General features: G+C 34.1%; 1 protein-coding gene across 1 annotated transcript; it reads right to left on the reverse strand.

Moving 5' to 3' along the window:
* LOC107616759 lies at positions 10,000-12,840 on the reverse strand (the record flags this gene model as incomplete). Its single annotated transcript, XM_016318689.2, is given in 2 exon segments — positions 10,000-10,659; positions 12,765-12,840. Coding segments are annotated over 2 exon segments (660 nt in total), but the record flags the coding sequence as incomplete, so codon positions are not given.

The following is a 12,840-nucleotide window of genomic DNA, read 5'->3' on the forward strand; positions in this document are numbered from 1 at the left end:
AAAAAATACATACAATCAATAATAACAATAATTCTCTCTCTTTATATTGTCAATAATAATCTCTCTCTTTTTTATATATACAACAAATAAATTCGTATCTTTCATATATATTAGTCATCTCTATTAAGATTATAATATTAGTAAACACTAATACTAGAGTTATCTATGTATACCTTTTATTTTATATTTATTCATCTTTCTTATTTATTTATTTTAAAACACGTCATCAGCACGAGACTCTAATCAAATTTTTAGGAAAACTTAAGTAACAAATTTTTATTATGTCGAACCTCTCTCATCTTAAATTTAATGCTCTTGATATATCTAGAAACAACTGCTTATCATGGATACTAGATGCTGAAATCCATCTTAATTCAATGGATCTTGGAGATACCATTAAGGCAGAAAATAATGCATCCCAAAAGGATAAATCCAAAGACATGATATTTCTTCGTCGTCATCTTGATGAAGGATTGAAAAATGAATATCTCACATTAAAAGATCCTGTAGATTTGTGAAAAGACCTTGAAAAAAGGTATAACCATCAAAAGACGGTGATACTTCCTCAAGTCTGATATGAGTGGACGCATTTACGTCTCCAAGATTTTAAATCCATAAATGAATACAATTCAACAATGTTTCGAATCACCTCATGAATGAAATTATGTGGGAAAAAGATTACTGATAATGATATGTTAGAGAAAACTTTCTCAACTTTCTATGTCTCGAATATCCTCCTGCAGCAGCAATATCAAGAAAAAGGATTTAAAAAATATTTTGAATTAATTTCTTGCCTTCTTGTTGCTGAACGCAAGAATGAGTTGCTCTTAAAAAATCATGAAGTGCGCATAGCTGACGCCGCCCCATTTCCTGAAGCAAATACAGCAAATCATTACCACAAAAGAGGTAAATGGCAATGTTTTGGTAACAAAAAATTATAGAAGGAAGAAAAATTATGTTCACAAGAAAAGATCTCATCAGAAGTGGGATAAAGAAAGAAACAATGGACAAAATAAATCAACAGAGGATAAATATTTCCGTTGTGGTGGAAAGGGCCATTGGTCACGAACCTGTCGTACCTCAAGGCACCTAGTCAATCTTTATGAAGTATCTTTGAAAAAGGGCGACAAAGGAAAGGAAACGAATTTTGTTTCAAATGATGCTAAAAATTACACCACTCATTATGTTGTATCTGATTTCTTTGAGGATCCTGAAGGTAATATTGGTCATTTGATCAATGATGAAATAGTTTAATATGTGGGTTTGTTAAGTATTCATGTAAATAAATCATGTAAAATTTTTTGTTAAGTTTTATTTTCTATGCATTTGAATTTCAAGTACGATATATATAAATAATAATAAAATCTTTATGAATTCTAAAATTACTGAATGTGCCAAGATAATAATAAAATTTTTAGTATATACTATACTTCTTAAAAAAAATATTTTCAGTCAAGAAAATAATTTTACTGTGCAAATATTTCTACTCATTTTATTATTATTTGTCTTTGAAGAAAATGGCAAGGACATATAGTAAAGATGTTTGCCTTATGGATAGTGCAAACACCATTCTTAAAAATGATATATATTTTATTCATCTTGTACTAAAAGAATACTATGTTAATACTATTATTGGCTCAGGAAATATGATAGAAGGTTCCAGAAGAGTTATAATTTTGTTTTCTGGAGGAATAAAATTCATAATAAATAATGCACTATTATCTACCAAGTCTCTAAGGAACTTGTTAAGTTTCAAAGATATTCGCCGAAATAGATATCATATTGAAACAATGAATGAGGGAAATCATGAGTACTTATATATCACAACTCATGATTCAAATAAAAAGGTTATATTAGAAAAGTTACCCTCACTTTCATCTGGGTTATATTATACCAAAATTAGTGCAATTGAATCACATGCCATTATAAACAAGAAGTTTACTAACCCAAATGAATTCATAACTTGTCATGATCGATTGGGTCATCCAGGAACAAACATGATGCAGAGAATTATTGAAAACTCCTATGGACATTCACTAAAAAACAGAAGATTCTTAAATCTAGTGAATTTTGTTGTGCTGCATGTTCTCAAGGAAAGCTAATTTTAAGGCTATTACCATTAAAGATTGGATTTGAGTCTCCTGAATTCCTAGAAAGGATTCAAGTCGATATGTGGACCTATTAATCCACCATATGGATCTTTTAGATATTTTATGGTCATAATAGACGTATCTTCGAGATGGTCACATGTGTGCTTATTGTCTTCTCACAACATGGCGTTTGCGAGATTACTTGCTCAAATTATTTGATTAAAAGAACGGTTTCTAGAAAATCCAATCAAAGCAATTCGTCTTCATAATGCTGGTGAATTTACTTCCCAGGCCTTTGATGCTTATTGTATGGCTAACGGAATAAGCGCTGAACATCCAATAGCTCATGTTCACACACAAAATGAGTTAGCAAAATCACTTATTAAATGCCTCCAATTAATTGCTAGACCCTTACTTATGAGAACAAATCTTCCAACATCGGCTTGGGGGCATGCTATTTTACATGCCGCAGCACTTATTCGTTTGAAGCCAACAAGTTACCATCGGTTCTCTCCTATGCAATTAGCTTTTGGCCAGCAACTAAATGTTTTCCATTTAAGAATATTCGGGTGTGCGATATATGTTCCCATTGAACCACCTAATCGCACCAAAATGGCACTCCAAAGAAAATTGGGGATATATGTTGGATAGGATTCTTCCTTTATAGTGAGGTATCTTGAGATACAAGCTAGAGATATATTTAAAGCCCGATTTGCAGACTGTCATTTTGATAAATTAAAATTTCCAATATTAAGGGGAGAGAATAAGCTTCCTAAAAAGAAACTTAATTGGAATGCATCATCCTTAATGCATTTAGATCATCGATCAGCGCAATATGAACTAGAAGTTCAAAAGATTATACATTTGCAAAGAATAGCAAATAAATTGCCTGATGCATTTTTTGATATGAAAAGGATAACTAAATCGTATATACCAGCTGAAAATGCTCTAATTCGAATTGATATTCCAATCGGACAAATAGCCACCGAAACAAATTCATGCCAGAAGCGTAGAAGACCTGTCAGTTCCAAAGACAAAAATTCTTGAAAAAGAAAAGAGATAAATGCTATTCCTGTTGAAAAAGACATAGTAAAAACACCTGTAGTTGTCCAAAATTCTAATATAATTTTAACGTCAGAAGACATTCAGGTGCCTGAAAATTTTAAAAATGATCAGATCTCGATAAATTATGTTTTTATAGGAGGAAAAATAGGACCGAAATAAGACAATTGTCAATGAAATATTTGCATATAATGTGGCATTAAATATCACACATGAAAGTAAGGATCTTGAGCCAAGAATAGTCGAAGAATGTCAACAAAAGAATGATTGGCCAAAATGGAAAGAAGCTATGAAGGCTGAGTTAGACTCACTTGCAAAATGTGAAGTCTTTAGACCTATAGTCCGTACACCAGAAGATGTAAAACTTGTTGGATACAGATGGGTATTTGTGAGAAAACAAAATGAGAAAAATGAAATTGTACCCTACAAAACTCGACTAGTGGCACAAGGTTTTTCACAAAGGTTTGGTATAGATTATGAAGAAACATATTTCCTTGTAGTGAATGCAATAACATTGTGTTATTTGGTCAGTTTATCCGCATATCATAAACTACACGTGCATTTAATGAATGTGGTAACAACCTATTTATACGGATCATTAGATCGTGATATCTATATGAAAGTCCTTGAAGGACTAAAGATGTCTAAATAATCTAATGAATATTTGCAGGGGTTATACTCAGTTAAATTACAAAGATCTTTATATGGTCTAAAGCAATTTAGACGAATATGGTATAATCGTCTTACTGAGTATCTGGCCAAAAACATATTCAAGAATGATAATATCTATCCATGTATTTTCATAAAGAAATCTGCATCTGGATTCATTATAATTGATGTGTACGTTGATGATTTAAATATCATTGGAACTCTTGAAGAAATTTCAATAATTATAAAAACTCTAAAAGAAGAGTTTGAGATAAAAAATATTGAAAAGACTAAATTTTGTCTCGACCTGCAGATCGAGCATACAAAAAATGAGATCTTCATTCATCAAACAACATACACAGAAAAGATCTTGAAGAGATTTTATATGGATAAGTCACATCCATTAAGTACCCCAATGATCGTAAAGTCTTTGGATGTGAAAAATGATCAATTCCGTCCTAAAGAAAAAAAATGAAGATATCCTTGGTTCTGAAGTACCATATCTTAGTGACATTAGAGCGCTAATGTATCTTGCTAATAATACATGACCTGATATATCATTTGCCATGAATTTACTAGCAATGTATAGTTCCTCTTCAACCAGAAGGCATTGGAATAGAATCAAACAAATCTTTCGATATCTTCAAGCAACAGTTGATATGGGTTTGTTTTATTCATATGAATCCAAGTCACAATTAGTTGGCTATGCATATGCTGGATACTTATCTGATCCATATAAAGGGAGATCTCAAACAGGATACCTATTCACATATGGTGGTACAGCTATATCATGGAAGTCCACGAAACAGATGATAGCGGCAGCATCCTCTAATCATGCCGAAATACTAGTGATTCATGAAGCAATTCGCGAGTGTTTTTGGCTCAGGAGTTTGATCCAATATATTTTGTCATCATGTGGACTAATTGATCATAAGATAGCTCCAACTGTCCTATTTGAAGATAATACAGTATGCATTGCTCAACTTAAAGGTGGATACATCAAAGGTGATAGAACAAAGCATATTTCTCCCAAATTCTTCTTCACTTATGATCTTTAAAATCAAGGGACAATTGATGTTCAACAAATCCGCTCAAGTGATAATCTGGCAGATTTATTTACAAAGTCACTCCCAAAATCATCCTTTGAAAAATTCATACATCAAATTGGGATGCACCGATTTTGAGATATTAGATGATGGCGATAAGAGGGGGAGATTGTACTCTTTTTCCCTTGGTCAAGTTTTTTTTCATTGAATTTTTCTTGACAAGGTTTTTAATGAGCCAATCTCCATCACTAAAGGATTTTGTACTATTTTTCCTTCACTAAAATTTTTTTCATTGAGTTTTTCTTTAGTAAGGTTTAACGATGTATAATTTTAAATGGTCATCTAAGGGGAGTGTTGTGATAAGTGTGAGGTGGATATGAGGTGGATGCCCATTTCTTTATGTTACTTAGGATATTAAGAGTGATTACAATTAATTAAGTTTGAAAAAGGTGACCCTTATATGTATATAAATAGGGTAGCGTAGTTGAGACAGAATATACATAATCAATAATAACAATAATTTTCTCTATTTATATTGTCAATACTAATCTTTCTCTTTTTAATATATGCAATAAATAAATTTGTATCTTTCATATATATTAGTCATCTCTATTAAGATTATAATATTACTAATAGAATTATTTTTTTATACCTTTTATTTTATATTTATTCTTTTTTTTAATTTATTTATTTTATAACACTTGTGTATATAGTGAGATTTTTGTTGTTAGCTTTTGAGTGTTTTGGTTTATGTATTGTAAAGAAATAGTATATGTTTACTCTATATATTGTAGTTTTTAATGCTATAGCTTCTGAGAGTAAATCCCCCTAAAATGGTCCCTTAGATTGAGCCCGTGCACCAATGTTATTCCTGACTTTCAAAATGCTCTATTTACACCCTTCAGATTGAGCTCCGTGCGAAATCCTGGTCCCTCCACCCAATTCCGGCGTGACTCAGCAGCCGGAGCGCTGAGCTGGCGGTTTATGGTCCACGTAGACACCCTTAAATGATGCCGTTTTGCTTGGAGGGTGTTAATGAATCAGGACGACGTCGTTTTCTAATGGAGGGGAATTGAAAGGTTGCTTGGGGAGAGAGTTGATCACTCGTTAGTCTTTCTCCTACTTCTCTTCAAACTTTTCTTCTCTGTTTCGTCCAGAGAATGCTGTGACATTAGGGCACCTTCTGCTTAGTGCTTGACTGAGTTCATTGGAAGGCGAAGGAAGGACACTACAGGTACGAAGTTGTTGAAGCAGAGGGTATCGTCATCGTCAGCTACAACAAGGTTAGAAATACAGTGTGTAGTTGAAGTTTAAATTTTTTCTTTTTGTGTTTTCATTGATGGCTCTTCACGTGATGTGTTGATGAAGGAGATTTCATCTTCGTTTGGTGTTTTGTTTAGATTTCTATGTTGTTAGATTTTTTGTGGTTACGATGTTAGCATGGGGTTTGGGTTGCTCTGTTTTTTTTATGTATCCAAGAAGGGCTGCTTCCTCTAATGATACGGTTCTCTACTTATGGTCAGAAGTTAGTGTTGCATGTGTTTAATTTATTTGTTTACTTATATCGCAGGTGGATGAAGTACTAGAGGAAGTTTTGAAAATGGTGTGGATGGAAAGATTGGTTACTGTCTGGACAACAGAAACTGCCTTGGTGATGTTGAGGTGGATAGGCTGGATGTATTTTACCTGAGAAACTATTATAAGGATCTAGGTTATGATAGAATGAAGGAAGTTTGGTGGCTTGTACCTGGAAAGAGCATAGGGGAGGGATTGAGGAAGTTAAACAGTGATGCAGACCTAAGAGAGATGTGTGAGATGGGTTCATAGAATGCGGTTCTTGTTGATATCTACATTGAACATGAGGTTTCGTCACCTGAACTAATAGAAGGGAAGGAGGTTATGGTATACATTGATGATCAAGTAAGGGACCTTGGGACGCAAGCTAAGGAAAATGTTGCAACTGCCCCACACGATGGTGCTAGGCCAAATGATGAAAAGAATCCTACTACTAATGTGAGTCGACCTAGGGAGGAAGGGGTTAAAGCATTTGTTAAGGTGCTGATTGAACAAAAACTTAAAAAGAAGGCCAAGAACACCCAGAAACCAAGGCTGCTGCTCAGAATGTCACTGCAACTGCCTCTGCGTCAGCTACAACATCTACTTCTAATGCACCTCAAACTGCAAGTGCCTCTGCTACTGCTACAGGCTCTGGAACTGCAACAACGTCTGCTACTGCATCTGCCCCTGCTCCTGCCACTCTTGTGGAAGTGGATGTCTAGCAGGTTGAGATTGATTTGTCTCAACCCTCATACTCTGAAGCCGAAAACTCCCAAAAGGTATTTTGTTTAATAATGCTTCATGTAATGTGTTTTTATTATTTGACAACCATCTTATTTTCTAGGCCTTATTACTGTCTGCATTGCAGGAGCATGAACAAAAGAGGAATACACCTACAAGACTTGGGAAACTGCCACTTAAAAGAAGTTCACCTACTCCAACTGCCCCTGCATCATTCAATCCAATGGAGGGAGCTAGTGAGGCAACTGCAGCACGACTGGCCAACTTCCTCAAGTTTGTGCCCACCCCAGGGTTCAAACCACTAAGAAAAAAGTGATTATGTTCATAGCTTTAGGTTGAAATTCTGATAGTTTGTGATATTTTGTGAAACAATTATCTTTGTCTTTTTTGTTTGGTCATAGTGATTGTGACTCATAGACACCTCTGCAACTTCTAAATACTAACTAAGTTGCTGGAATCTAGCTGTAACAATGCTCAGTATTTTTTTGCTTGTTATTGTGATCAATGCATTATTGCAGAATTTTATATGAACTAGTGTTATTGTCATTCAGTTATGAATTATGCCTTATGTAAGCTTTCGCTATTCTTGCTTATCCATAAGATAATTGAGTGTTCAATTATGTTTACAAAAACAAGACCAAGTACTCATTCAATATATCAAAAACAATCTAATGTCAATTACATTGTTCATAAATTGGATTACACTGGTTCTGGATTTCAGTTCTGAGCCTAATCAAACCTTTAACAGTAACATCAACACAAACACAAATAACACGAATACCCCTAAACTAAGTACTTGGACCATCAATTTTACATTTCTCAGATCTGCTTCTAGTTTGCCCACCTTCCATGCAATGTTCATCTTCATCCCACCATGCTCATCATCTTCATCAGACTTCAGCGGCACCTCATCCTGTACAGAATCTGCCTAAACAAATAACCCACACCAATTCTTTCCACTGGTTTGCAAATATGCATCAACCTTATCAAACAACTACCTCAACTAACCAACACTAGAAATTTCAGCGAGTAAATGCACTCACGTTATAATTTGGACACCCGAAGAACGGCTTATTAGGATGACTCTCCATCCCTGACCACCGAAGGACAGGCCTGCACCCACAACCACATCACTCTGGAACTGCTAAACGCCGGCTACGCACATTGTTCCCCTTCCAGTTTTCGGTTGCAGATGAGCAATTCGACCTTCGAGAAGCGTGACTGTCACTTATGGCGGGAGAGGACGAAGAAATAATTCACAGAGAAAAAGGGAAATCGAACAACATTCAGACCCAGCACAGGGTAGAAGCCGAAGAGCTTGACCTGGACGATGAACTAATTCACAGAGGAAGAGGAAAGAACAAATTTAGGGTTTCTAATTGCTACCAGGGACTAATTCGGGGAATTCGGGGATTCTTTGATTGATACTCCACATCAGCTAGCCGTTAAAGGCTGCCTACGTGGACCATAAACCGCCAGCTCAGTGCTCCGGCTGCTGAGTCACGTCGGAATTGGGTGGAGGGACCAGGATTTTATACGGAGCTCAATCTGAAGGGTGTAAATAGAGCATTTTGAAAGTCAGGGGTAACATTGGTGCACGGGCTCAATCTGAGGGACCATTTTGGAGATTTACTCTAGCTTCTGAAGTTTATGTAAGTTGATAGAGATTTTAAATAAAGATAAAATTATTCACTATATATGCATCTACCGTTGAATATTTTTCAAGTTCCTTATATGATGTCTATGATGATATCCTTATAGAAAGGGTGCTTTTTTTTATAGACTTTATAAAAATTTTTTTTGAGTTATTTGCACATAATAGGAATTTAGCTAAAAGAGTCAATAAATTGGTCATGGGAGTTAGTTACAACTGGAATAGATTTATTTTAGAAGAATAGGAGTTTTATTTCTTTTGTAATAGATTTGTTATACGTCGCAATGCAGCTCTTGTATTTTTTTTTTTAATTTTGATTTTATATGTGGTTAGTGCTTTTATATTCAATATTTTTTTACATATGAAATTATTGTTTTTATAGTAAAATATATTTTTAGTCTCTGAAATTTATTAAAAATTTTAAAAATACTCCTATATTTTATTGTATTTTAATTTTGTCCTCAATTTTTTATTTGCATCAAATATACTCTAACAATTAAATTTTTAAAAAATTTAGGATTAAGCCAGCAATAATACATGATAACTATGTCTAAATTGCATGTGTTAAAAGTTATTTTTGTAAAATTGTTGTTAAATTAATTCTAAATTTTTTAAAAAATTAACTACCGAAAATATATTTGATGCAAATAAAAATTTTTTAGAATAAAATTAAAATAAAATAAATTGGGTGACCTTCCCTCTCTCTCCAAGTTAGAACAAAATTAATAATAAATTGCTTTTGCTAAAAAGAATGCTGTTGTCGGAGTTATTCAACTGAAGGGGGTCAATGAATTGGGTGACCTTCCCCTCTCTCCAAGTCGGACTTAGGTCCTTCTTTATCAGTTAAGACACTTCTAGATTCTACTCCTCCTCTTCTTACTCTTCCTACCGACTCTGGTAACCAAACAATTTTCCTCGCGCCTCCTTTTTCCCGAGCTGAAGTCTAAGAAACGTAAGACTTCCAAATTAGGAAGTGTGTATGATCAAGGCTTTGATGCTGTGGCTTTTTGTGAGAAGTATGTTTTTTCCCACAGTTTTATAAATATGGACAATACTTCCATAACAACTCATATTTTAGTATAATGCAGGACTCTAAGATATAAACTCATATTGTGCTAATATTTTTAGTTAGAAATAATATTACCAATAATATTTTAGGAGTCAGAGATCAGGTCAGTGGACTTATACAAAAATAATAGTGAGTGAAATAGAAGGACTAAATTATAAATAAGAAAAATGAACAGAATAAACAAAATAATTTCAAGAAGATACCTCGATCACAAAAATGTAAAAAGCAAAATAAGTACATAAGACATGGAGAATATGCTAGATGGTGCAAAACCACTTTTCTGTGCTCCACTGCATGGAGCACTACTTCCACTATAGCACCCACTCCTTTGCTTGATACCTTCACCACGATTTTCAAGCACAAATGTAGAGTTTGTCTGTCCATTGCTAAATAAAACACACCAAAAGAAAGGTCCTTTATGGACTCCAACCAGCCCCACTCCAACCTCAGTGTGTGATTTGTTCTTCAAAATAGACAAAGAACTCTTATCTTTCACAAGAACTTGGGAAAATGCTATTGATGGCTCAACATACTTCTTTTGACAACCAATTACGTGTCCGGTTATGGTGCCGAAAGTTGGCAGCTCTACGCCACAATTGGGGGCGAAGACTTCGGTGAAGTCATCTTCCGAAGGCTTGCAGTTCACTACATTGTTGCCAGTGCAATTTCCTTTGCATAATTCAATGTATTGTAAGGCCATGCACCCTAGACCAGGACTGTCATTCAGGTGAGGAAGCTTTTGATCTGTACGGTTCTTGTTTATAATGTCGACAATATCGTTCGCCGGATTTCCTGCATGTAAGTGAAAACAATTAGCTGATTTCAGATATGAGATCGGGGTTCTATAATTCAAAGTGCATACAGAGAGAGATGTTTATATCTGCATGATTAAGTCCTGAGCTTCAATGCAGTATAATACTATAACAGCAAATAACTTAGAAAACAACTTAATGTTTCAGCAAATTGTGCAAAATAATACTATAACAGCAAATAACCAAACTTATTTCTAATATAAACATCATTGTTTTCTCACCTTATCTCAGTGTATGCCATTATTTTGTTCATGTGTTAAGAGTTCAAATTTAATTACTAAGAGCCATATTGCTGAATAAGATGCCATGATTAATTTATCAGTTAGATTGCTAGAGGGATTAGCTAGTCTTGATAAAATTAGTTTCTGGTTAGTTACTGCAGTGTTAGAGTAGTTATTTTCTGTTAGAGCTCTCACGCTAACTAACAATTCCAGAGGATTTTGGCGATAAGGCTAGTTACAGAAGGAAAATGAATAAATAGGAAGTGAATTAGTTAGAGAGTTATTGACCATTTTGTAAAAGACTTGAGAGAGCTGAAGAGCCTTAACTCTTCCTCATTGTACCTACAAGATTTTCACACACATTCTTCCCCAATTTTTTTAAGGTTCCTCAGCACATTGCTCAGGAATTCCCAACCAATAAAGCACATTCCCTACATATTCCTTTGTTCTTGATACCAGTCCTTGAAGCAGATGCAATGATAATTGATATCATTTGCAATTTTAAGGACTTATTGATCTTTCTAGCTGAAGCCTGATATTTATCAATTAATTAGCACTTGGGAAATATAGAAATGATCAATATTACTAATCCTCTTGTTAAAGAACTTTTTCTTCCCTTGTGTTGAAGTATACTTTAGGATATTACCAACCCTCTTGTTGGATAGAAGAAAATTTTCATAAAATTATTCAGAATTTAAATGACCTACTTCTTCAAGAAGCAATAAAAGATGGAAATGGCTAATATATTAAACACGAGATATGTAACAACTTGGCATTGGTTTAATTTTTATGCCTTTCAAATATAAACAACCAGGAAGGCACTGAATCTTTGAAGATACAGATGGATTATTAATAAAACGGTGATGCTACATGACCAAATTATTTTGGTAATCGAATTCAACCAAGTTAGTCCAATAGCTTATTGGCACGTTAAAAACTAGTTGAAGAAGGAGGGCATGCATAAGAAAAAGAAGAAATAAGATTTGGTTAAACTAAGTTACAAAAATAACTTTTTCACTTAGGATTTCTCTTGATAAAAAAAAAATTTAATTACTCTATTGGTCCTATATTTTTTTTTTCTTTTAATTGAGTCATTGCACCATATTTTTTTTTTTAAATTGGGTCTCTATACCTTTCTTTGCTTTTATTTGGATTCTTGCACCAAATTTTTTTTAGTTGGGTCCTTATATAATTAAAAACCAATTACTGTTAACAGGGACCTAATTGAAAAAAAAATTTGGTGCAGGGACCAAATTAAAAGGAAAAAAAAATATAGAAACCTAATTGAAAATTTTGCGAAACTATAGGGATTAGAGTAATTAAACCTAAAAAAAATAGCATAAACATAAAAGTTTACGCCAACATAGGATGCTCTAACCAATGAGTTATAGCTCAAATGGTAGTCTCCCCATACTCATTTAAGAGGTTGCGGAAGTCTCCTATCTTTGGTAAACAAAAAAAACATAGGATGCTCTAGTTCAACAATATAAAGCTAAATTTCCAATGTCCGAAATTGAGAAGCAAAGAACGTCATTTTCTCTGTTTCTTCCTTGTACATGCTACAAAAAACATGATATTAAACCCTCACTTGGAATCCTCATTAATAGCTAGCATCAGAAACAAGCACTTAAATGTGGCAAACCTATTTGAACAAGAGCAAGTTTCTGAGTAAAGGAATGCAATTAAGATCTAACTGAACTCATAATGCCACTTATGCAAAACATCACTGAATTCCCTCAACAACATGGCCTTATGATCCAGGATAATAAACAGATCAACACTTTCCAGAGATATGGGAGGTACTAATCAGAACACCAAAACCATAGAAAAGAAGCTCATTAAATGCACATTGACGAAACATTACCATGGTTGTGGGCGTGGGAGAAAACCAGAGAAGCCGCAAGAAGATAACACAAGAAGTGGAAGTGGCAGCAACTGAG

Source organism: Arachis ipaensis, chromosome B09 (genome assembly GCF_000816755.2).
Source record: "Arachis ipaensis cultivar K30076 chromosome B09, Araip1.1, whole genome shotgun sequence".
Lineage (NCBI taxonomy): Eukaryota > Viridiplantae > Streptophyta > Magnoliopsida > Fabales > Fabaceae > Arachis > Arachis ipaensis.